The sequence below is a fragment of the Panthera onca genome, chromosome D2, assembly GCF_046562875.1.
Source record: "Panthera onca isolate mPanOnc1 chromosome D2, mPanOnc1 haplotype 2, whole genome shotgun sequence".
Classification (NCBI taxonomy): Eukaryota; Metazoa; Chordata; class Mammalia; order Carnivora; family Felidae; genus Panthera; species Panthera onca.
This window is the reverse complement of record NC_138349.1, coordinates 26,765,045-26,789,949: the sequence shown is the minus strand read 5'-3', so window position 1 is coordinate 26,789,949 and position 24,905 is coordinate 26,765,045. Positions and strand designations below refer to the sequence as shown.

At 46.8% G+C, this 24,905-nt stretch overlaps 1 protein-coding gene across 2 annotated transcripts in view; it reads left to right on the top strand.

Moving 5' to 3' along the window:
* Positions 1-23,742, top strand: part of WBP1L (WW domain binding protein 1 like) — a 60,052-nt gene extending 36,310 nt beyond the window's left edge. For both annotated transcript variants that reach the window (XM_078434778.2, XM_078434779.2), the window contains exons 2-4: positions 7,850-7,952; positions 18,538-18,699; positions 20,043-23,742. In XM_078434778.2, the coding sequence (XP_078290904.2) occupies positions 7,850-7,952; positions 18,538-18,699; positions 20,043-20,785 (1,008 nt within the window). In that variant the 3' untranslated portion in view covers positions 20,786-23,742. The remainder of the gene's footprint in view (positions 1-7,849; positions 7,953-18,537; positions 18,700-20,042) is intronic.
* Positions 23,743-24,905: the final 1,163 nt, after the last annotated feature.

Below are 24,905 nucleotides of genomic sequence, written 5' to 3'. Positions count from 1 at the left end.
TATTCTGTTTTATATTCTCCTGGAGATTATTACTCTTTTAAATTGTAATTTCACTTGTTAATTTTCATTCTTCTCTGCTTGAACATATTTAGGATTTTTTTGTCTTTGTTGCTCTATAGTTTCAAACAGTGTGCCCAGGTATGAGTGTATTATTGTCTGAAAATTCCATTATCTTTTTCTTTAATTTTGTTTTTAACTTTAAATCCAAGTTAGATAACATATAGTATAATAGTGATTTCAGGAATTGAATTTATTGATACCTTTATCACTTACATATAACACCCAGTGCTCATCCCAGCAAGTGTCCTCTTTAATTGCCTTTTGCCCATTTAGCCCAACCCCCCACCCAAAACCCCTCCAGCAACCCTCAGTTTGTTCTCTGTATTTAAGAGTCTCTTATGGTTTGTCTTCCTCTCTGTTTTTATATTATTTTTGCTTCCATTCCCTTATGTTCATCTGTTTTGTGTCTTAAATTCCACATATGAGTGAAATCATGATATTTGTTTTTCTCTGATTTATTTCACTTAGCATCATATATTCTGGTTCTATCCACATTGTTACAAATGGCAAGATTTCATTCTTTTTGATCGCTGAGTAATACTCCATTGTGTATATATATCACATCTTCTTTATCCATTCATCAGTCGATGGACATTTGGGCACTTTCCATACTTTGACTATTGTCAATAGTGTTGCTATAAGCATTGGGGTGTATGTGCCCCTTTGAAATAGCACACCTATATCCTTTGGATAAATACTTAGTAGTGTAATTGCTGGGTCATAGGGTAGTTCTATTTTTAATTTTTTGAGGAATCTCCATACTGTTTTCCAGAGTGGCTGCACCAGTTTGCATTCCCACCAGCCGTGCAAAAGGGTTCCTCTTTCTCTGCATCCTTGCCAACATCTATTGTTACCTGAGTTGTTAATGTTAGCCATTCTCACAGGTGTGAGGTGCTATCTCATTGTGGTTTGGGTTTGTATTTCCCTGATGATGAGTGATGTTGAGCACTTTTTCATATGTCTGTTAGCCATCTGGATGTCTTCTTTGGAAAAGTGTCTATTCATGCCTTTTGCTCATTTCTTCACTAGATTATTTGTTTTTTGGGTGTTGATTTTGATAAGTTCCTTATAGATTTTGGATACTAACCTCTTGTCTGATGTCATATGCAAATATCTTCTCCCATTTCATCGGTTGCCTTTTAGTTTTGCTGATTGTTGAAAATTCCATTATTAGCACTGGGAATTTTTCAGTTCTTTCTTTCTTTCTTCCTTTCTCCCTTCCTTCCTTTCTTTCTTTCAAAAAATTTTTTTCACATTTATTTTATTTTCGAGACAGAGACAGAGCACAAATGGGGAATGAGCAGAGAGAGAGGGAGATACAGATTCCAAAGCAGGCTCCAGGCTCGGAGTTGTCAGCACAGAGCCTGACATGGGCCTCAAACTCACAGACCACGAGATCATGACCTGAGCTGAAGTCAGACCCTCAACCAACTGAGCCACCCAGGCACCCCCAGTTCTGTCTTTGAATATCACATCTCTGGAGCACCTGGGTGGCTTGGTTGAGCGTCTGACTCTTGATTTCGGCTTGGGTCATGATCTCATGGTTCGAGGGATTGAGTCCTGTGATGGGCTCTGCACTGGCAGTGCAAAACCTGCTTGGGATTCTCTCTCTCCTTCTCGCTGTCTGCCCCTTCCCTTCTCACACGTGCATGTGTGTGTATACTCTCTCTCAAAATAAATGAATAAACGTTAAAAAAAAAAAATCACACCTCCTTCACTTTCTTAATTTCCTTCTCATGCTTCTTATTCTCATTTTCATTTTTTATGGTATCTTTTAATTGGTATAAACCCTTTGCTGGGTAATTTTCTCAGATTTGTGTTCCAGCTAATTGATTCTCTCTTTAACTTGGTCTGATCTCTGTGCAAACTATTTGTTAAGGTTTTAAATTTCAGTAATGATTTTTCTGTGTTTCCCCCTCCCCCGTCCCCCACCCAAATTGGTTTGGTCACTGTCTGTTTTTTTCTCATGTTTTTCATTGTTTCCTTTTGACTTTAATAATTGGATATATGCTTATATATTATTGCTTCTCTGATCATTCCGTTAAGTTTTTTCAGAGTCTTATTCTACTATTTGGTGGATTTTCCAAGTCTTGTTTGTGATGGTTTCTTTGTGCATAAGCTTTTGTATTTTCTGTTGTGAGCTCATCTTCAACAGAGCTTTATTTGTGGGAATCATACTCTGATTAAGGGTAGGTCTCTTCAGAGTTTTGTATTTTTTCTGCCAAATGTTACACAGTTATTGCAAGCCTGACCACTTTTTGTGTGAAAGTTTTGCCATGGGGATTTTCAGACCATGTAGTAGTACAATTTAAGTCTAAAATTAGCTTATGGAAAGACCTATGGTTACAGATGATCATTTTTCCTCTTAATTCAGAGCTTTCGTATTGTTACTATGTGCCAACAGGCTAATTTTTTCCTAGTCTGCTCTGTCTTTTTGAGGGTCCTCACTTTAAATGGGGGCTCACTTTCAATTTCCTGTTTTCAGGTGGGCCCAGGGGGAATAAACAGCCCCCTTTTCCAGGGCAACTGAAAAGGCCTGACCTCATTTGCCACTGGACTTTCTAGTTCCCCCCAACATTTTTGGCCCTGGTGGATCTTCCTTGCTTTCTTGCAAGCTCAGCTGTGTAATTAAAAGGATATTGTTATATAGCCAATACTTCTAGGAGTTTTGGCATTAAAGTTACCTACCCGGCTCTGTCGCCATGAAAGCAGGATCTCTTCCCCCAGAATCTCTCACTCATGGCTGTAGCTGCAGCATCCAGCACAGCACCTGGCACATGGGGAAAGGCTGTCAATACAGACTTGTTATTTGACTTGTGGAATTGGACGTTTCAATTAGAAACTGTTCGTTCTCCCTGTAGGGAAAGCCAGAAGTGGTGCTCCAAATCCATTCATATCCAGCAGCCAAGGTGGTGTTCTGTGTTTTAACACCTGTGAACGATTTCAATTTTCCTGTTTTTTTTACTTTTAAATGTTAAAACTTCGGTGCTTTCCTAAGGACACGAAGATGCCATTGCCAGTTACCAGCAGAGTTTTCCAACCCCATAAATTGGCGAATTAAAACCATCCCTGGGGAACCATTATTGCCCAGTGTCTCTTTATGCTGGCACTTAGAAAGTTCTTATGCTGATTAAATTGACCTTTATAGTGGCTTAGCTGAGAATAGCAACTATAAGAGATGGAAATTGTTGAGGAAAGTGTTGTTAGTCCCACAGTTTCTGCTGCCACAGAAGAGGAGATGATTTTTTGCATATGTGCAAAACATACACTATTCATCCTTTTCCGTTGTAAAAATGTTCTTTCCAGTTCGGTGCTGTTCTTGCTTGCTTCTTCCCGGTGTCTGTGCTTTTTGTTTGCAGTGACCCTTTGTGCCCTGTATCAGAGCCAGTCCCTGTGATATCTGGGCTGAAGACACATACCAGTAACAGACGAAGATGCTAATGGTCATCTCCACAGTCATTCCAGAGATGAGAGGCCTCCAACATAAGGGCACATGTTATTCAGTTTCTTTGTGACAAGTTCTACATTTCTAGCATTTTTTGGCCGGGCAGTTTTGTGCAAATGAAAATATTGCTGGGAAGGAGCTGTCTTTAAAATGTAAATCTGAATTTGTCACTTCTGTGCACAGTCTGGTCCCCACTTACCTAACTTCCCTGCCTACTTCCTTAACCATCTCCTTCTAGTTAAAGGGCTTTGCTTGTACTGCCTCTTTTGCCTAGAATGTTCTCCCCATCCCTCTTCCCTCGGTTACTAACTTTCTAACCATCTTGGTGATCTCAGTTCAAGCTTACCTTCCTCACAGAAGCTGTCTGGACCTTCCCTACCAGCTCCTAGCTCTAATCTTTTGTAAGCTCTCACTATATCATGTATTTTTCTCTTTCTGGTTGCAGTTTAATCTGTGTGGTTACTTTATCATCTTTCATTAGACTGCAAGCTCCATGAAGACAGAGATCATGACCATTTTGGCCATTTGCCCATTGTGTTCCCCACCCTAGTTCAGTGCTGGTGCAGGGCAGGTACTCAATGTCGAAGGAAGGAATGAAGATCCTTACTGCACGCTGGGATGAAACACTGCTTTTCAGAAAGTCAGTGTGTGAAAGTACAACCTTTCAAGCAGGAAAGGGAGGAGCCCTGAGCAGGCTGTCCCTCCTCACTGCCAAGTAGAAGATGAAAGATCTGTACCCAAAGTCAAAGAGCTCTACAAGGGCAGGGTCCTTACCTTTTCCTCCAGAGACAAAATGTTGACTTTGTTTGGTTTGGGGCTTTCATTGGATTTTTTTAAGCCACTGAAGTATAAGAAGCAACTGGAGAAGTATCACCTCAACCAAGGAAACTAAAGGTCAATAGTAAGAGCTCAGGCTCTGGGGTCGGATGAAAGAGGTTTGAACGACTTTCTAGTCGTATGACCTTAGGTGAGTTGCGCAGCCTCTCACAGCCTCAATTGCCTGATACTACCTACTTCATAGGTTGCTTTCAAGTTGAGATGGAGGAATACGTGTAAGGCATTTAGAACAGTGCCTGGCACATGGCAAGTGCTCAGTATACATTAGCTATATTATTCACCCCAGGTTGCGTAGCTGTTGTTTCATTAAGCAAACCAAGTGCTGTGTTCATACTGGGGATGGGGGAGGGGGGATGAGGAGACAGAGCTCCTGCCTATAGGGCGAGCACAATTCATTCTTTGGTTCATTCCCTGGAGAAAGGGGGTGGGAGGGATATTTACTGCCCACTCTTCAAGACTTGGCCTGAGCAACATAATATGTATATAAAGTGCTTGGAGATGCTTAGAAGCAAGGCAAAGAGGAATCATAAAAGGTGCTGAGAACTTTTCATATTTGAACCTTATCCATTGCATTCTCTCTAGTTTCTTTTTCCATTCTTCCTGTGTCTGGAACAATCCACATTGCCAGTGAACTTCACTCTTCTGAAATCGTTTTGATTGAATGCAAAGCGCTATTTAGATGGGCTTTCCTGCCCAGCAATAATGGTTCGTTCACAGACTAATATTGATACTAAGAGGTCAGAGAAGTTAAGTCACTTACCCAAGGTCACATAGTTAATTAATAAGCGCAGTATAAGAGCTGGGCTTCAGACCCAGATCAACCTCTTAACCACTTCTGCCTCGCAGTGGATCTCGAGCCACCTGGAGGTGTTTGAGAGCTCTCCAGGTAATGCACGATTAGTCTCCTCGTACAGGGAAGGCTGGGAGAGTACCAGGCAGCATCCGTGCACTTCTGTTCTTTGCTGTCTCTTTGAATGAGAGGAGACAGATTTTAGCAGCTCTTGGGTTGACTCAAGGCTGCTGTGTGAGGGGATGGGAGGTGGGTAGGCTAATAAAGACTTCGGGTTGAAGGAGACACGAGAGAGCATCTTTGACTTCTCCTAGGGCTACTGAGTAACTTGTCCAGGTCCTGGTCCTCTGTGTTGAGGACCAAACCCAAGAAACCTAGAAACCCAGGGCTTTCCTTTCGCACCAGCAGGGTTCTGGAGGAGCTTACCTTTGGGACTCACATCTCAACTTACCCGCCTGGTCCTCCATTTCTTCCTTGCTAAAGGCCCATGAGCCCACTTCTTGTCTTCCTTAACTGTCCACCTGCTTTCCTTCATCCTGTAGCAGAAAGTGACAGTTTCCATCACCAGGGCCACCTCAGGCAGCCTGGGAGCTCTGTTGCGGGGCAGGGGAAGGAGAACAGGGATTGAGATTTACTGGGTAAAAAGCATTTGAGGAACCCTGGATTAGATGCTGCTGCTCCAGTTCTGCTCTCCCTGGAAAAGTGGAGGCAGAGCAGGAAAAAAGATCGAGGTCCTGTTTATACCGGGCTTCCTGTGGGGTGGGTGGGTGGGGAAGCCGAGAGAAAAGCTGACATCAGTAGGTCGTGAAGATTACCACTTGTTTAGATGTCAGATGCGTTCCACTCCATGCCTCACTTAGGAGCAGTTGACCGTCCAGTGTTCAGAGCCTGGACCTCGTCTGGTGAATTTTCCTGAGGCAGAAGTGTCACTGGATTCTTTCATGTGTTGGAGTGTAGGCAGCACGGCCTGTTTTAGAAACTACGCGGACACTTTGAACTGTGTGAGCCCGTGCCAGAAGAATGGCATTTCAGGGCCCGGTAAACTTGGGAGAAACTTTTTGATGTCCTTCTGAAAGCAATGTTTTCCTCTGAAGTCAAGGAGGGTGTGTTCTAGCAAAAGCAGCGAGGGAGCCCAGATCTGCTTTCTCCATGTGCACCAGGCCTCAGGGGAGACTCGTGACCAGACAGCCCCCGTCCAGGTGTTCCATTTTGCTTATGGTGGACGTGGGGAGGTGGGCCTGTTGACAGTGCTGTGAAACCCTCACTGTCAGAACTTACAAATGCCTTTCCCGTGTTTCCTTCTTCCCCCACCCCTTTACACAAGGCTGTGAGGCTCTTAGAGACCAGGAAACGCCTGAGCGTATGTGGTAGAGCCCTGCACCGAGCCTGGGATCTGGTCTTCAGCTGTGCCCTCTCCCACATCCTCGCCTGTGACACCAGGCACTTGCATGGTCCCGCCCGGCCTTAGTCCTGTAGACGGTTGCTGGAGTGCCTTGTTTATACCCCTGGCCAAGAAGACAGTGGAGTGTAAAGTGAGGCCCAGAGAGGAGGAACTGACCGTGTGACTTAAGTTTCCACTGGCAGGCGTCCGCCCGGATGTACACTGTGGGCAGGGTCAGCCTGAGTAGCAGCAAATACAATACTGTGGTTTTAGTTTCTTTGCCGAGCAGAGTTTTTTTCCAACCTCGAGTTTCTTGAGGATGAGGACAATGTCTTATTTATCTTTGTATCCCATGTACCCAACATGGTGCTTGGCACAAAGACAGTGTCCAGTAAGTGGACATGTTACTTCTTTAAAATAAAGAAACGTTGAAAGCCAGATGGAGTACATGACTTATGTGCTCCTGTGTCTCCCCATATGTGTTGGGGGTCCACAGTACATTTGGGGCTGAAGTTCAGGTTGGCTGGTCGGGTATCTCATACCTTAAATGTGAAATGTCAAAAAAACATTTTCACCTCCATCCTCTTCCAGAGCTGTGAATAGAACTTGGCACCCTGCGAGGTGGTTACTCAGCAGTGCCCATTCTGGAGCCGTCCCTGACAAGGCACAGTGTGAATCCTAGGTCCAGTCAAGATTATTAAGAGATCATTTGATAAGCAAAAAATTATCTAGCAAGTTGAAATTGGACAAGGTTACCTGAGCAGGTTACCCCTTTTCTTAAGGGCGAAAATTTTAGTGGCAAGTTATTTTAGCTCTCTTTGGAATCACACTGTATTTGACCTTGAACAGTGTGTTGTTTTGAAGGACGGAATGACTGACTAGATGCTAATTCTAGAATATGTACCGCGTTAATTGTTCCAGGAACTTTCACAGAAAAGCTGGTTTTATTTAAAACATACTGCTCATTACACGAGAACCATCATCCTTTTACTGGCTGAGTTCAGCCCTGGAACGTGAAGGTGAAGTGTTTCTGTTCGGACATAAAGAAAGTGAGGCATCCATTTCCTGTCTGAGGAGAACTTCGCTGTTTACCAGTCAGCTTTGTGTGCTGAATCCTCTTCCCCCTTTAATAAACCTTGGTTGTTTTTTCGTCAATCTGCTGCTGTTGTGTGGTTCTTTCTAATTTTTTTTTCCTTTGTGGAATGAACATTGGTATAGACCATCTTGATGGAAGGTGGGCAGACAACCAGGAGGAGGGTGATGAGAAGAAAAGTGACATTTGAAAACTATAATTTAATATGCCAAAATGTTTTTTCGATTTTTTTTTTTTCTTTAGGATAAGGAAACCTGTGTGGGTACCAACAATCAAAGCTACATCTGTGACACAGGACACTGCTGTGGACAGTCTCAGTGCTGCAACTACTACTATGAACTCTGGTGTAAGTCCTTGCCCCCTGGGGCATCTGTGGCACTCCAGGGTGCTCCTGGTCACGGTCTCTGCTCATTGGGAAATGGACTGGGCCATGTTTCTTACTCTCTTGGAGGAGGTGTTGCAAGTAGAAACTGTTGCTGGGTTCTAGATGCGATTCCTCTGTAGAGGACTGGTCCAGTGCCCTTTGGACACCATGGGCTAAAGACTAGAAAATGTGGTCAGAGTCTTCTGAAGAGGCCATGGGTACGAGGTCTGCTGCAGGAACTCCTGCCTGGGGTTCTCTCTGACGCCACCTCCAGTGTGTCCTGAGCAGTGGTAACAATACACCCTTCCACGAGCCAGCCCAGACGCCCAGGCTTTGCCATTTGCGAAGAGAGGTTGCAGCAGCCAACCTGTGAATGCCAGGCGAGGCTTTGTGGAGAGCTGTAGTGTTGTTTTCTTATCACAGCCTTAAGGACTTCCAGGATTCCTCATAGAGCATCAAGGAGCTGCCTCTGTTTCTGAGGGTCCCTGTCAAAGGGATCACCTTCTCCTAGGTCCCTGCCCATGGAGCCCTCTCAGGGTGAGGGAGTCTAGAGGTTTAGCCCCTTTGTTTCTTTCCCATTTCTCAAGCTGAAGTGTCTGGAGGCTTGCTTCTCCAGTGCACCTCCCCTGTTAACTCTCAGCTAATTGCCACGTGCAGACAGTCCTCTTCTTGCCACTGGTTTGTTTGAGGCCATGAACTTGCACCTTTCAGGCTTGCCCAAGGGTGGCGACATCACCGTGATCTTCAGGGAGCGAGCCAGGTTCGAGGAGTTCACTAACACACTTTGGATTCCAATCTTCTCAAAGCTTGGATGAGACCCTACAGGATGCTGGACAACGAATCGGGAGGACAGGAGAGTCCTTAGGGCAGGGTCCCCAGGTGACCGGCACTGCACCGGTTCTCACAACTGTCTGTAGAGAGGAGAAACAGTAGACTGTTTCCCCAGATAGTTCTAAGCTCCTGTCACTCCTTCTGTTTGGAAACAAACTGGGCTGGTTTGTCAAACTATGCCTTTGCTGCCAGTGTCACCCTGTCCTTTCTCCCCTTCCTCTGTCTGATCTCCCCACTCCCTCCACATCAGTGATGTGGTCGGAAAGCTACAAGTGCTATTGTTTAGTATGGAAAGGAAATTAGATTCTTGGCTGGTCAGTCTCTCCCTCTAAATGTAAACGTATTTTGTAGCCTGTGGGAGTGGTTCCTTCAAACAGGACCTCTCCTCACCCTTATACTTCCCTTTCAAGGACTGAGGACTGGCTTGTCCTTTCTGAGGAATCCCAGGGGCGGTCAAATGCATACTTCCTTCCCAAGGAGACGACAGGGCTCAGGATGTCCCCACCATTCCTCCGTGAATATAAGCGACAGCAAAGGAGGGCCCAGAACTGTTGCTATTTTAGAAGGGGTGGGGCCAAGGGACTTAGTAGAGGACACAAAGTGCCAAGCAGGTGAACAGACTGTGTTTAAATGTTTTAAAATGTAGATAACCACAGGGTTCAAATTCTCCCTCCCACCCCTTGTTAAAACAAAAGTCGAAGCTGGGCTGCCAAAAAGCCACAGAGCTGCAGTTTGTTTTTCCGGGGCCTGGCCCAGGCAGCATCGGTTGTGGAGAGGCATGGGCTTGCTGATGGCCTCGTCTCAGACTGACAGAGCCTCCTGGGACCTTGGCGGAGCAGGCTCCGTAGCCACCAGAATTGGGTCACTGTCGTCAGGGTTGCGGGGGGGTGGGCAGCGGGGACAGGGAGACCCAGATGGCAGGGAGGCAGCCTGGGAACCAGGCACCTCATCCCAAGGGCTTAAAGAAAGCCAGAGGAGGAGCTGCTAAGTGGCTGATTATCTCCAGTTATGGTCAGCGGGGGAAAGGAGGAGGCTAGAGACCAGAGTCCGGACAGGGAGAAAAGACTCGCCACTATATGAGTTGGTCCACGCTTTCTGAGTTCTGGAGGGATGGAGGTTATAAAAGCAAAACTGTCCTCATCAGTGCCCAAAAGTGACTTCTTAGTCAGGAGATGCCCAGTGAGTATTTGGCCTCCCTCAGAATTCTTTGGTTTTCTTCCTTATCGGGTCCTGGCCTCTGCCTGATGTGTGTATAGAGGGAAGTTGAGTGTTGGAATGAGCCCCTTCAATTCTTACCAAAGCTGCATTTTTGGGGTGCCTGGGTTGCTCGGTTGAACATCCGACTCTTGGTTTTGGCTCAGGTCATGATCCCAGGGTCTTGGGATCGAGCCTCGAGTTGGGCTCTGTGTTGTGTGGAGCCTGCTTAAGATTCTCCCCCTTCCCATTCTCCCTCTGCCCCTCTCACCTGCTCGTGCGCTGTCTCTCTCTCTAAAAAAAAAAAAAACAAAAAAAAACCACCACCACCAACAAAAAAAACCCCCTGCTTTTTGGTCGTTTTGAACCCCTTTCCTTCTGATTGCCTCTAAACTTTGTCCGAAATGCAAAAAGAACGGGCTTTGGGTTATTCTTTTTGTCTCTTTCCTTTGGAAGGAAAAAAAGTCTCAGCCAGGAAATCCTTGGCTGAATTTCTGTCAGACCGAGTACCTCTTTAACCACGGTTGCCTACAGGGAAGGCCTCAGGGAAAAAAGGGAAAAATGCCATTTCCACCAACCCTTTCATCTCTACTGAGCTGAATTTTCCTGTGTGCCGAAGTGTCATGCGTGTGTGCGCGCGCACACACACACACACACACACACACACGCACATACAGACCTTAGGCTTCATCAGCACCCTTTCTCCCTTTCAGTTGTAACCTAAGCCAGTAGTTATTACTGGGCCTGCATCAAATGGGAAGCGAAGGTCCTGTTTTAGCACTAAGGCTATAAGGGCTGGTCATCATCATTATTGTTACCCCATGCATTTTTATGGCACTTGTACTTTAATTCATTATTCAGTCATTTATTCATTCAGTAAACCCTTACTCCAATGGTTCTCAAAATTTGGCAAGCATCCAAATTTCCTGGAGGGCTTATTAAAACACAGAGCTCTCGGCCCTGCTCCCAGTTTTTTATTCAGTAGGTCTGAGGTGGACTTGAGAATTTGTGGTCCTAACAAACTCCTACTTGATGCTCTGACCTCTTCTGTGTTAGAAACTGTGGGGAGTCATACATAATCTTTGCTGTCAACAGGGAATCTCCTAGCAGAGAGAGGAGATAAGACACAGCCCCCCACTAGTAACACTGAGAGTGGAATGTATGTGGCAGGACCACTGTGAATGTTCAGGAGAGTTTGCTTTGGCTAGCCAAGATTCAGGCAGCCTTCGTGGAAGAGGTGGGATTTGAAGTGCACCCTAAAGGGTGGATAGGATTTAAACTCATGAAGAACATAGGGGCCCCTGGGTGGCTTAGTCGGTTAAGCATCTGACTTCAGCTCAGGTCATGATGTCTCACAGTTCATGGGTTTGAGCCCTGCATCGGGCTCTGTGCTGACAGCTCAAAGCCTAGAGGCGAAACAGCCTCTAGGAATCTGAAACAAGATTCTGTGTCTCCATCTCTCTCTCTGCCCCTCCCTCCTCACGCTCTCTCTCTCTCTCTCTCTCAAAAATAAAATAAACGTTAAAAATTAAACACATGAACATGAAGAAGGGTACAGTGGCTTTGCAGGCAGAGGAACAGCATAGGCCAGGACCCCATGGGAAAGAACATTGTACGCGTGATGTTGTTCACCCTTCCCCTGGGCCTGTGGGGCTTGTCTGGGAAGGAGCAGGAAGTGAGCTAATGTGCACAGAGCTCTGCTACATATGAGGCACCGGTAAGGTCTTCAATCACATCGTCTCCTTTCACCCTGAGAGCAACCCTGCTAGGTACGCATATCATCCCCATGTGTCCTGACCCAGGGGCGTTAAGTAACTGTTCATTTGGATGCAGATGACTGGTAGCGTCAGTGTGCCTCACTCCAAAGCCACCCCCTTCCAGAACTATGAGCCAGACTAGAAGGTGATGGGCCCAGGTCGTGGAAGGTCCGGAATGTGCGTGTTTAATTTCCACCTGAGGATGCCCTTCATGGCACAAGTAGAGCAAAGAGGAAAACCAAAGGTGAGAGAGGCCACCAACATGCTCAAGGCTAAAGATCCTGAACCTGGATCTCCCGATTCTCATCCTAGGGCTCTTTCCACTCACCAAGCTACATTGTCCAGGGAGAGGTCAGAGCTGGGAATTTCTGCTCCTGAGATAATTTGAGGGACCTTCACCCGGGTATCGTTTTCCCTTGTCTGGGCCTTAGTTAGGGAGAGGGGAGTGTTTCTGGGCAGTGGAATCCCTCTGAGGTGACATGAAATTCTGTTTAAGACTGCCCCGCTTGTTTTCCACCTGTTAAATTTTCCTTTTTAGTTATCTTAAGATGTCCATTGTTGGGCTGCTTGTAAGGAAGGCCCATGGCATTTGCCACCCTTAGCAGGGTGGAGAGTGGGAAGCTGGGGCCTTCTTCTAAGCCCCGATTGGACCCCTGCTCCTAGAGGTCCAGGCTTCTGGACAAAAGTAGGTTCATCAGTAGTACTTGGGCTAGCTTTCCAATGAATGTAGCCAAGAACAGAACCTAGAAGCAGACTTTGGGTTTGTTCCACTGTCGCTTTTTTATGGAGTATTTTTTGGGGGGAATAAAAGAGGAATGGAAAGAAAACCCTTCCCATAGGTGGTCATACCTGTGACAAGAATAGTAGTAACAATCTAAAGAACTTATTATATGCCAAGCATGGTTCTGAGGACTCTCCATATATCAACTTGTTTATTCCTCACAGTGACCGGTAAGGTAGAAACTGTTATTCTCCCATTTTACAGGTGAGGGAAGTGAAAACAAAATTACCAAGGTCACAAAGCTAGGAAGTAGTTTTGTGAGCTGTGATTTGAATCCAGGTCACTGCCTCTTCCCTTCTATAACTGCAGTCATGCTTATAGGAAGCTTGTCCAGTCTTTCAGATGAACTTGTAAGTCTTCTGAGGTCTTCTGTTCCCTAATTCAGGCCTTTTCCACAGAGGCAGTGGCAGGAGCTCCTGCTGAGAGCTTTAAGGGGCCAGGGAGGTCACCCACCATCCTATGGCGTAGAAGGAGAGCTAATTTACAGTATCCTTTGGCTTCCTAATGAGGAATTTCCTGCCCCGTTGGGGAGTGGTGTTTTCCCAAGTTTATAGTGAACTCTGGGGCACATGACTCAGTTCCTACATTGAACTGTGATTGTTTTTCAAAACTTGTTTTCTGTTTTGCTTAGCATGACAAATGCTCCCCACCATGAGATCACAGCTTTCAAAGTTGTCATTGGGGAATGTAGTCTCTGGGTAGATGTGTGTTTGGAAAGGAGGGCATGCTTCTGTCTTTCTCTGTGTGTCTCTTTCATTAGGTTTTTCTTTTGTAAACTTTCTTCCTTGTTTGTGAAATCTAGCAAAAAGATCAAAAGTTTGTACAACTCCGGAGGGACCAGTCTGGATATTCTCCCTTTTAAACTTGGTGGGACATTACTTTGACTCCAGTGACTCCCAAGAGAGTCCATTTTGTGAGGGCCAGACGAGAATGCCTTTTGCCTTCCCACATTAACCCCACCATTGGGACCAGCTCATTAAGGGTCTTTTCTGGACCTGTGCTAACACACCATCTTGCCACTAGTCGCAGTCTGCTTCCAAGTTAGATTTCCCTCCGGTTTGACCCACACACATAATCTTTTGTCATACTGTAGTAGAACTGAAGAGGGGTGTCTGGCTGGCTCAGTTGAAAGAGTATGCAACTCTTGATCTTGGGGTGGTGAGTTCAACCTCCATGTTGGGTGTAGAGATTACCTAAATAAATAAAAACTTAAAAAAAAGAAATGAACAAATTGGAACTCATTTTGAGACTCGTAACATAAATATAACATCACACAACTGGTACCTGGTAGGGAGACTTTTTCTACCTGTTATTCTACATGAAAAGAAGTAGGGTGGTGGAATTTCAATGGACGCATGAGTTGTCTGGTGCTGTCTTAGATATGACTAAGGCAGTTTTGCTAAGGGTGTGTGTTCTAGTTGTCTCATTTCTTCCCCCAGTCTCCTGCCCTGCCTAATTTTTCCTTTAAAAAAAAAAATCTGTTTTTCTGTTATACTCCTAGTTTGGTGGATCTCAGTCTTTTTTCTGGATGAAGGATTCCCTTAAGAATCTGATGAACATTGGGGCGCCTGGGTGACTCAGTTGGTTAAGCATCTGGCTCTTGGTTTTGGCTCAGGTCGTGATCTTGGTGGTTCGTGAGATCAAGCCCGGAGTGGGGCTCTGTGCTGACAGCGTGGGGCCTGCTTGGGATTCTCTCTCTCTCCCTCTCCCTCTTGCCCTCTCTCTCTCAAAATAAAAATACATAAGTATTTTTAAAAAAGAAAAACAAAAAACAAAACATTAAAAAATAAAATCATGTTTCTTATATAGTCTATAAAATGAGAAATACTGTCCCTGGATCATTTATATTGCAGCATAAAGGTTAAAAGTTGGTTTACCTTTTAGGTAAGAAACTACTGAAAAAAATGCCTTGGGAGGTAAAAACTAGTTGAGTTAGATGCTAATTATCTAATGAGAGAATGTACGTTAAGGGTATACCAAGAAATATAAAGGATTGTGAGACTATGCTGGGCAGGTGAGAGAAATATAGGTAATATGGATGAGTGGTTAGCCCAGAAACTCTTAGACTGGACTCTAAAATGCATTTGGAAACCAGACTCTTCAGCAGAATGCACTGTACTTTTTTGTGCCACCAACCCCCAGCCCTGAAAAGGGTCACAGATCCAGATGGCAGGGGCTGAGGATGTTACGGGACAGCATCAGGGAACCACTTCCCTCCCAGAGCTCTTCTCTGGCCTCAGCACCATTTCTGAGGGCTCTTGTGATGGTGTTTATCCAGTCCTCAGTCAACCAGCAGCAGGAGAGAAAAATATAAGTGAAATTAAGCAAAGGTCATTAGCGAGTCTGGGAAAGACCACAAGGGAGACTTCTTGACTTCAACTTATGTGTATGTTCTCTGCTTAGGAATGGGGTTTTTCAGGGCGCCTGGGTGGCTCTGTTGAGTGTCCAACTTCGGCTCAGGTCATGATCGTATGGTTTGTGAGTTTGAGCCCCACATTGGGCTCCGTGCTCATAGCTCAGAGCCTCGAGCCTGCTTTAGATTCTGTGTCTCCCTCTCTCTCTGCCCCAACCCACTCGCATTCTGTCTCTGTCTCTCTCAAAAATAAATAAACATTAAAAAAAAAATGGTAGGGGTGCCTGGGTGGCTCAGTTGGTTAAGCGTCCAACTTTAGCTCAGGTCATGATCTCATGGTTAGTGGGTTCCAGCCCCGCATCAGGCTCTGTGCTGACAGCTCAGAGCCTGGAGCCTGCTTCAGATTCTGTGTCTCCCTCTCTCTGCCCCTCCCCAGCTCATGCTCTGTCTTTCTCTGTCTCTCTCTGTCTCTAAAAAATAAATAAATGTTTAAAAAAAAAAAAAAAAAAGAAATGGGGTTTTTCTGTTTGCCGATGGGATAAAGGGAAAAAATCCTCAGCCCATTGTCCTCCACCTGTTCTCTGGTTGGGAGGCCTCAGGAGAAGGTTCCATTGAACACTGACATGTGCTGAAAGCAATTAGGTGTCATACATACAATGGTGTTGCCTGCCTGCCAGGGCCAGGCTGCTGTACCACTGTCCCGTTTCACTGTGGTGGCTTTGTGAGAAGATTCAGCAGGGACACCCCTGGGGGACAGAAAGAGCCATTGCCAGAAGCCACACCCTAAATGTCAGTGAGATCTTTTGGAATATTGTATTCTGGTACAAATGGGGAATAAAAGCAGGTTTATTCACATACAAGTTTGTTTGGGGGAAAGGAGGGCTTTTTTTTTTTTTTTAAGTAAGCTCTGTATCCAGCACAGGGCTCAAACTCACAACCCTGAGATCACACAGTCTACCGAATGAGCCAGCCAGGAATCCCAGGGCTTTTTTTTAGAATTTATTTTAAGTTATTTTTATTCTTAAAAAATTTTTTTCTTAGATGTTTATTTATTTTTGAGAGAGAGAGAGACAGAGCATGAGTGGTGGAGGGGTAGAGAGAGAGGGAGACACAGAATCCGAAGCAGGGTCCAGGTTCTGAGCTGTCAGCACAGAGCCTGATGTGGGGTCTGAAACTCACAAACCATGAGATCATAACCTGAGCTGAAGTCAGACACTTAACCGACTGAACCACCCGGGCGCACCCCCCCACTGCCCCACCTTTTTTTTCTTAATAATCTTAACTCATTCTGATAAGAGATTCATGTGAAAATACTTAAGTTCTAAACACAAATTTATCATCACAAAGCAGGTAATCAAAAATACAGGTAGCATTTGTAATAGAAAAAATTGAAATTAATCAGGTGTAGAGAACAAATGAACAGTAATCTGTTCTTAGTAACAACTCACCTTACAATTGTTCCTCAGATAAATTTTTTATTGAGAACTATATATATCCTTTTTATTTTTAAGAACTACATGTTCACCTTAGAGAAATTTGAAATGCAGATAAGCAAAAAACAGCAGATCTAATACCAGAAAATCTACTGTCCTGTCATCCAGGTCAAAGGTGGCTTCGCTTTTTTTTTTTTAATGTTTATTCATTTATTATTATTATTTTTTAATTTTTTTTTAACGTTTATTTATTTTTGAGACAGAGAGAGACAGAGCATGAACAGGGGAGGGTCAGAGAGAGAGGGAGACACAGAATCTGAAACAGGCTCCAGGCTCTGAGCGGTCAGCACAGAGCCCGACGTGGGGCTCGAACCCATGGACCGCGAGATCATGACCTGAGCCGAAGTCGGATGCTTAACCGACTGAGCCACCCAGGCGCCCCTATTTATTTATTTTTTGAGAGAGGGAGAGAGAGAATACCAAGCAGGCTCTGTGCTGAACATCACAGAGGGGCTCAAATTCACTAACCATGAGATCGTGACCTGAGCTGAGATCAAGGGTTGTATGCCTAACTGACTGAGCCACCCAGGTGCCCCAGGATCATATTTTATGCTGTTTTGTATTTTGCTTTTCTTTTCTTTTTTTTTTTTAATGTTTACTTACTTATTTTGAGAGAGAGCACACACGCGTACAAGTGGGGGAGGAACAGAGAGAGAATGAGGGAGAGAATCCCATGCAGGCTCTGCACTGCCAGCACAGATCCTGCTGTGGGACCCAAACCCACAAACTGAGATCACGACCAGAGCTGAAATCAAGAGGCACTTAACCGACTGAGCCACCCAGGTGCCCTGGTTTTTTCACTTAATGTTAGAAACATCTCTATATGTCAAAAGTACGATTCTATGAATATTTTTAAATGATTTATGTCATTTCATTGTGTGAATACATTACCAGAAGAACTTAAAAACCTATCTAGAAATTTATTATTATTATTTTTTAAGTAATTTCTCCTCCGAATGTGAGGCTTGAATTCACGACCCAAAAGAGGTCTATGCTCCACTTACTGAACCAGCCAGGCATCTTCCCCTCTTAATTTTTTAAAGAAAGGACAGCAAAAATATAAAATTGGTCACAGACATTTTTAAGTTTAATTTACTTTGTTTCCAGGTTTATAATTTTAAGGGCAAAATTGAAATTTCTTCTAATCCTACCACTTAAAAATAAGTCACTATTTTTGTGTTTTTCTTTCCAGTCTCTTCCCCTCCGTGTGTGTGTGTGTGTGTGTGTGTGTGTGTGTGTATTTTTTTCTTTTTTTTTTTTTAACAAAATTGCTCAAGGATTTTCTGCATACATTTGAAGATTGGAGAGGGGTCTTATATTGGGGTTTGCAAAGATTCTCTGAGTCTGACCCAAGAGAACACAGTGGGAAACAAGAAGAAATAATCGGCCTGGAGAAGGGGAGGCTGCTAATGGCCCTGAGTCTAATGTAATCACAGGCCAAAGGGAGGTGGGGGTGTTATTTGCAACTGTAGGGGATGGAATTGTACTGGATTATATCAAGAGCAGAGGAAGTCATTTACACTCTCTAGGGAAGAGATGGACCTGAGGCGATTAGAATTTTTCCAAGTATAACTTTAGTGACTTGTATTACACCAGTGTGCGTGGAAGAGAAAAAGCCCGTGATCTTTTTGGTGATATCAAGAGAATCCTAAGAATTCTCTTATCAGGCAGCCCCTCCAAGGCCCTTTGCAGTTGCTAATCCACTGGGATTTTGAGGGGCTCTTTGCTTTAGGTGAGTAGCCTCATATAGCAGCAGGAAGTGAGGCTGTGGACTGGCCATACGGTACTGAGCAGGGCTTGGAGGTGGGGGTGGGAGATGCGTAATAAGAAGGGCCGAAGCATTTGTGCCTGGGACAAAAAGAGGAGGAGTGTGCTGTCCTAAAAGGTGAGCATATTTCATGCCCACCAAACCTAACACGTAGGCCCAGTGGTGCCAGACAGGTGCCTGTCACCCTCTCCCACCCCATCTTTCACTCTGGCACAAGCACGTGTGAAAATTGAACACAGGTTCCAAATACGACTTCACTCGGTGAGGCCCGACAGTGCCAGCCTCGACCAGGTGGGCACTGTCTGGCCCCCCACCCCGGCTCAGAAAGCTGCCCCTCTGGCTGCTGTTCACCCGCTGCGTGTGCCTCTCTGCCTTCTCCCCCGCCCCCAGGGTTCTGGCTGGTGTGGACCATCATCATCATCCTGAGCTGCTGCTGTGTGTGCCACCACCGCCGAGCCAAGCATCGCCTTCAGGCCCAGCAGCGGCAGCATGAAATCAACCTGATCGCCTACCGAGAGGCCCACAATTACTCAGCGCTGCCATTTTATTTCAGTACGTACACGAAAAGCCGCCAACTCCCCCCCCCCCCCCCCCCCCCCCGCCGTCCCCAGGGAGGACACACACACACAGACTGTGGGCCCCAGTGGGCCCTCTTACCCAGCACAGCACAGAGTCTTGCAGCTGTGGGAATGAGGGGCACTCCCCTTCGGCACAGAGAAGCATGTGAAGCCGCTGGTCCGGTCCAAATCCACACCGGCCATGTTCTGACCAGGTTTCGGATCCTTTAGCAAATTATTTTTTTAAGGCAGATGGTCAGAGGATGTATGATGTGAGTAAATCAAGGTTTAGATTCCTGTGGCCTGAAATCCTTCCATTTTGCTAACTGCCCTGTGATATGCCTGAGCCAAGGCTGCCATAAAAGAGGCAGATGGTGGCTGTGGGGGGGGGGGGGTGGTGACACTGGGACTTCCTGAGAACCAAGAAACGTGGTGACTCACTGAAGGACACTCACGTGACTTCCCTGGGGGGGTTCTTCACACATGACCTCTCAAAAGGTCATTGGAGGCCCAGCTTGTCCAGAGCCATTCTACAGTGTGTTCTATAAAAGAAAGTGGCCACAGGTGTGGAATTACACATCCGGAAGCATTAAGTGCTTAGCACAGTGCCCGGCATATAGTAAGTGCTCAGTAAATGCTAGCAGTTATTGTTATAACCAGACCATCTGTGCCTTGAGACATTCAGCACATTCGAAAGATAATAAGCCTTGGTTGGCAGGACCCTCACCCTTCGCTGGTAACCCACCCGCTCCTGATCTGAGTCAGGATGAGGCTTGGTTTGTCTCTCTAGACCACCTCTAGCCACACTAGATTGAGGGACAACACAGATTTCTACCCTCCCAGAAAAAAGGACCCTTTACATCTGGAAAGGTGGTGGGGTGGGGAGGGGGGAAAAAAACGTTGTCAGGAAGTCTTAAATTAGGGCCCCTGACCCTGAGGCCTTATGGGACATAGATGGAGGACACAGTCTGAGCAAGAAACATGAGACTTGGGGGCATGTGGAAACAGATCCGTTCCTGGCAGGAACGATCTCTTGGCCATCCACCACACTTGCCTAACCTCTGCCTTAACTGCAGACAGGCAGAAGTCTTGCCTATGAAGCAGCTTTAGGGGCTCTCAGATTTCAAGAAGCTAGATTAGGTCACTCCCAGTCTGTCCCTCCTCCTCTGCACAGTTGTCCCATCCCCCTGCCCTGCCCACAAGCAGGAGCTGTAGCTGTCACTTCGCGGGTATGGGGGGTGGGGATGGGGAAGAGGCATATGTTTAGTGCAAGCTTTGCAGTCTGTCCTACAACAATTGCCAGTGCGGTAATTTCTCCTCCCTGCCTCCCCATTTTAGGGTTTTTGCCAAACTATTTACTACCTCCTTATGAGGAAGTGGTGAACCGACCTCCGACTCCTCCCCCACCGTATAGTGCCTTCCAGCTACAGCAGCAGCAGCAGCTGCCTGCGCAGTGTGGCCCCACAGGCGGCAGCCCCCCGGGCGCCGATCCCACCAGGGGCCCCCAGGGGGCGCAGAGCAGCCCCTTGTCGGGGCCCAGCAGAAGCAGCACGAGACCCCCGAGCATCGCTGACCCTGAGCCCTCCGACGTGCCAGCCAGCACAGCAGCCACCAAAGCCCCTGGGATGGAGCCCAGTGGCTCTGTGGCCGGCCTGGGAGAGCTGGACCCTGGGGCCTTCCTGGACAAAGATTCCGACTGTAAGGAGGAGCTGCTGAGAGATCACAGCTCCGAGCAAGGCAACGCCCTCCCCGATAGCAAAGACAAGACTCCTGGCCGACATCGCCGCTTCACGGGTGACTCGGGCATCGAGGTGTGTGTGTGCAACCGGGGCCACCATGACGACGACCTCAAAGAGTTCAACACGCTCATTGATGACGCTCTGGATGGGCCCCTGGACTTCTGTGACAGCTGCCACGTGCGGCCCCCCGGCAACGAGGAGGAAGGGCTCTGCCAGCCCTCCGAGGAGCAGGCCCGAGAGCCCGGGCACCCGCACCTGCCACGGCCGCCCGCGTGCCTGCTGCTGAACACCATCAATGAGCAGGACTCCCCAAACTCGCAGAGCAGCAGCTCCCCCAGCTAGAGCAGGCCCTGTCTGTGGCCTGAGAACTTGGCACAGCAACCAGGGTAGGGGGGAGCACCATGACAGAAGCATTAAGTGACTTTCAGAAAAAGTGGTACAGCCACTTCCGTTCTTTGCCCCCCGCCCCTTGCTCCTGCATTTTCCTACGTCTCCAGCTACAGCTGGGGGTGTGGATGCCTCTCTGCCCACAGGAGCACAGCGTTGTGGAGGGCTGAGAGGTTGGTTCGTTCTGTGACTCATTCCTCATATCCCACCCTGTCCCCCCTTTTCTCTTTTCAAGTCATATCTCAGTACCTGCTTGGGTCAGAGAGATGTGTGTTTCAGAAGCCCCAAGGAGGGGGCTGAGACTGTGCCCTGAGGTGACTTTGGTGGTGGAGTGGATTTATGCTCTGGTGTTCATTTAAGAGAACTTTGCTGTGTCTCAGCCTGGGAGAGGTGGCAGGTCTCAGTCCTGGGTGAATAAGGAAGGCCGCAGAGGCCCAGGGATTGTCACCCCTTGCTGCCAATGTCTGCAGAGCCAGAACTGGGCTCGTCCTGGGGGAAGAGGAGAGCTGATAGGCAGTTGTGTGGTAGGTTGGTGGCGGGCTTGCTGCTCTCAGATTCCAGGTGATCAGGTCAATGTACCACTGGGCATCCTTGAGGGGCCCTTCCCAGCAGGTTTTGGCTGGCCACAGGACTGGTTCAGTGTGGAACATCACATCACCTTCTTTTTGGTTTCTCTTTAAACAACAACAGAGCTGAAAACAAGAACTTTATCAGTGGGGGCAGGCCAGAAAAGGGAAGTCTGTGGCTCTATCCCAAGTTGACCTTTCAAGAGCCTGGCTGCCTTTGAGCCAGGAGGAGATGCTTCCTGGGCAGGCTTGGGGCTATCTTGAACTTCTGTGGAACCGTAGGAGGCCCTAAGCCGTGGCAGTGGATCTGGGTGCAACTCTCCGCATCTCTGTCCTTTGCTCTGTGCCTACGGGTGACCAGGGTCCTCCCCCACCCAAACACATAGTCTGCAGGCCTTCATGTCTCGCTGTTCTCTATGAACAAATGAGGAGGCTGTGGGTCCTCAGAAAGAGTGGTCCCATAGCCTGGCTTTTACACAGTATTTTCTCTTGATTCTGAATACGTTCTTCTGGGGTTTTTTTTGTTTTTATTTTTTTTAAACTGACCACTCGGAAAAAAAAAATGCCTTGGTTATCTGTGGTTTTCATGCCCTTTCCCAGTCCTTCCCCAGCCCCCTTTTTGAGTGGGGTAACTATTTTTGTAGCCTATGTAAAGAGCCTAAGTGGCCCCGGTAGGAGGGTGAAGGCAGTGGTCCAGAAGGCCTGCAGGATCCTTATTACTGTAGTTGAGCTTTGATAGGAATAACCTGAATGGAGAAAGCAAACAGCTAAAACTAACATTCCCTGTCCAGTGCTGTTCATATGAAGAGTTTGGTTCTTTCCCCCTCTCTTGAACGATGATATTCACATTAGGCATTGACGTTGCAGTAAGAAAGGAAATATATATATATATATATATATATATATATATATATATATATATATATTTGTACAAATATATATATATATTTGTACAAAAATAGACAAATCCAAGGCTGTGAGGTGAACGAGTGTCTGTGTTTGGAGTCCACAAAACCAAAATCCATGTTGAACAAAGTGAAGTCTGTGTACAATGACTTTTTGGATAACCTTTGTGTGTCTGTCCATTGTGTGTGAGCCCCCAGCCCTGTTTTCCTGTGAATATACTTTGAATGGCAGCCATTGTGCTCACGTCGACCACACGTTCGGAGCAGAAATGGCGCTCTCAAGGTAATTTATTTTACACATTTACTGTTTACTGAACAAACGTCTGACTGTGTACTCGGGTGTATCCAGCAGCATTGTCAATGGCAGGCCTCCCCCCACCCCCCCAGCCCCGCGTCTGCCAGAGACAACTGTGCTCGAAGTAGAGGCTTTCCTCTACCCATCACTGCAATTTGCACATCGCTCCGTGGACACTCGGAGGCCTGTGTTCTGTTCCCTGTAAATGGAAACGTGCTCTGAACCTGTCTGCCCCCCTTGGCGCCTCCTGGCCCTAGGTGTCAGCCCCCAGGAGGTGTTCAAAACCACTCAGCACAGAAGGCGAAGGCGGAACTTCAGACAGAAGCTTGATTGGATCTTCAGTGACAAGCTTGGACTAGCTGTGGCCCAGACGTCAGCCCTGTGCCCGGAATTGCCAGGAGAGTTTGGGAGACACCGCAGAGCCAAAGGGCTTACCTCTCTCTGCCGAGGTCCAGTGTCGTGCAAGCAAGCCCGTGTGTGGCAGGAGTGGGTGGGAGTGTGTCAGCAGCCCTCAGATGCCTTTCCTTCCACCGTTGTTGTTGTTGTTGTTGTTTTTTAAATAAAATCCCAAACAACTCACTGAAGGATTCACCAGAATGAATCCTTCTTCAGTTAACTGATCAAATGGATGAAGCCTGGCCCTCTCAAGTTTCCTTCCCCAGTTGGGAGTGGGGAACTGGCCTGCGTGTTAACTGTTGGGGTCACTGCAGCGTCCTGCCCTAAAGGCATGAGAAGAAGAAAATGGAGCTGCCGGAGCCGGGCTTGATTCCAGGGGTCACAGTCCGGCCCCTGCCAAGGGGGGGGCTCCCCTGCCAGGAGAGAGGTGGAAATAGGGAGCTGAAGGACTAGTCAGGGGGCCAGGGAGATTTGACTGAATCTGGTTTTCCAGGTGAACAAGAAGGAAGGGGTTGGTCTGGTCGAGGGTTTGGTGCTACAGTCAGAAGATTTGCAAATGCTAACACATTCCTGTGTGAGGCACATCACCATTTGTCAGTTCTTGTGAATATGTGTATTTTAAGCAATAAGATTCAGCTGGTCAGACTTTTCTGGGCAGTCTCGGTGACGCATTTCCTGTGCTGTGATTGTTCTGAAGACAGAGTGGCTCTAACCACTGTGAGAAGCCCAAATAAAATCGATCCCAAAAACGCGACTGTTCTTTTTTTCTTGCAGCACTTTGGGTTTTTGTTGTTGTTGTTGTTCCCCTTCCTCATACTTCAAGGCTCATCCTGCGAGATTCCTAGCTGCATTTTTCCCTGGTCCACACAGGGACCGAGAGAAGTCACAGAGCGGTTGAGGACAGGCCCCTGGCCCGAGCAGAGACCACGGGACCAAGGGCAGGCTGGGTAATGCTTCTGCTGAGGCCGCACTTTGTCCTAAGGAGTTTTCCCTAAACCCTCTCTCTGCCAAGGGTATATTTCTGATGTTTGGAATACTTTGTAAAGTTCCACAAGCAGGTTAGAATCAGACACAAAAAAAAGCAGAAACAAGTTTTCTCACATACTCGGAAGCTGAAATGACATTTGAAAGAGAGCAAGCACTCCATGAGATCTTTTAATGATGTGATAGGGGGATGCCTGGTGGGCTCAGCCGGTGGAGCGTGACTTGATCTCAGGTTTGTGTGTTCGAACCCCGCATTGGATTTAGAGATCACTTAAAAATAATAAAAATCTTGGGGGCACCTGGGTGGCTCAGTCGGTTGAGTGTCCGACTTCAGCTCAGGTTATGATCGTGCTGTGCTGTTTGTGGGTGTGAGCCACGTTTGACCTCTGTGCTGACAGCTCAGAGCCTGGAACCTGCTTCAGATTCTGTGTCTCCCTCTCTCTCGGCCCCACCCCCCGCTCATGCTCTGTCTCTCTCTCTGTGTCTCTCTCAAAAATAAATAAACCATTAAAAAAATTGTTTTAAGGGGCGCCTGGGTGGCTCAGTCAGTTGGGCGGCCAACTTCGGCTCAGGTCATGATCTCGCGGTCTGTGAGTTCGAGCCCCGCATCAGGCTTTGTGCTGACAGCTCAGAGCCCGGAGCCTGTTTCAGATTCTGTGTCTCCCTCTCTCTGACCCTCCCCCGTTCATGCTCTGCCTCTCTCTGTCTCAAAAATAAATAAACGTTAAAAAAAATTTTTTTTAAAACTTAAAAAAAAATTGTTTTAAATCTTTAGGAAAAAGGTGATATGATAGAAATGTGGACAGGCCCTGGAATTTGATAACACAAAGCATGTATTACTGAGTCTCCCACTTTGTGCCCAACACTGTGCTGGATGTGGAGGAGAATGCAAAAGAAATACATAAGACAAAACCTCTGCCCTCTAGAAG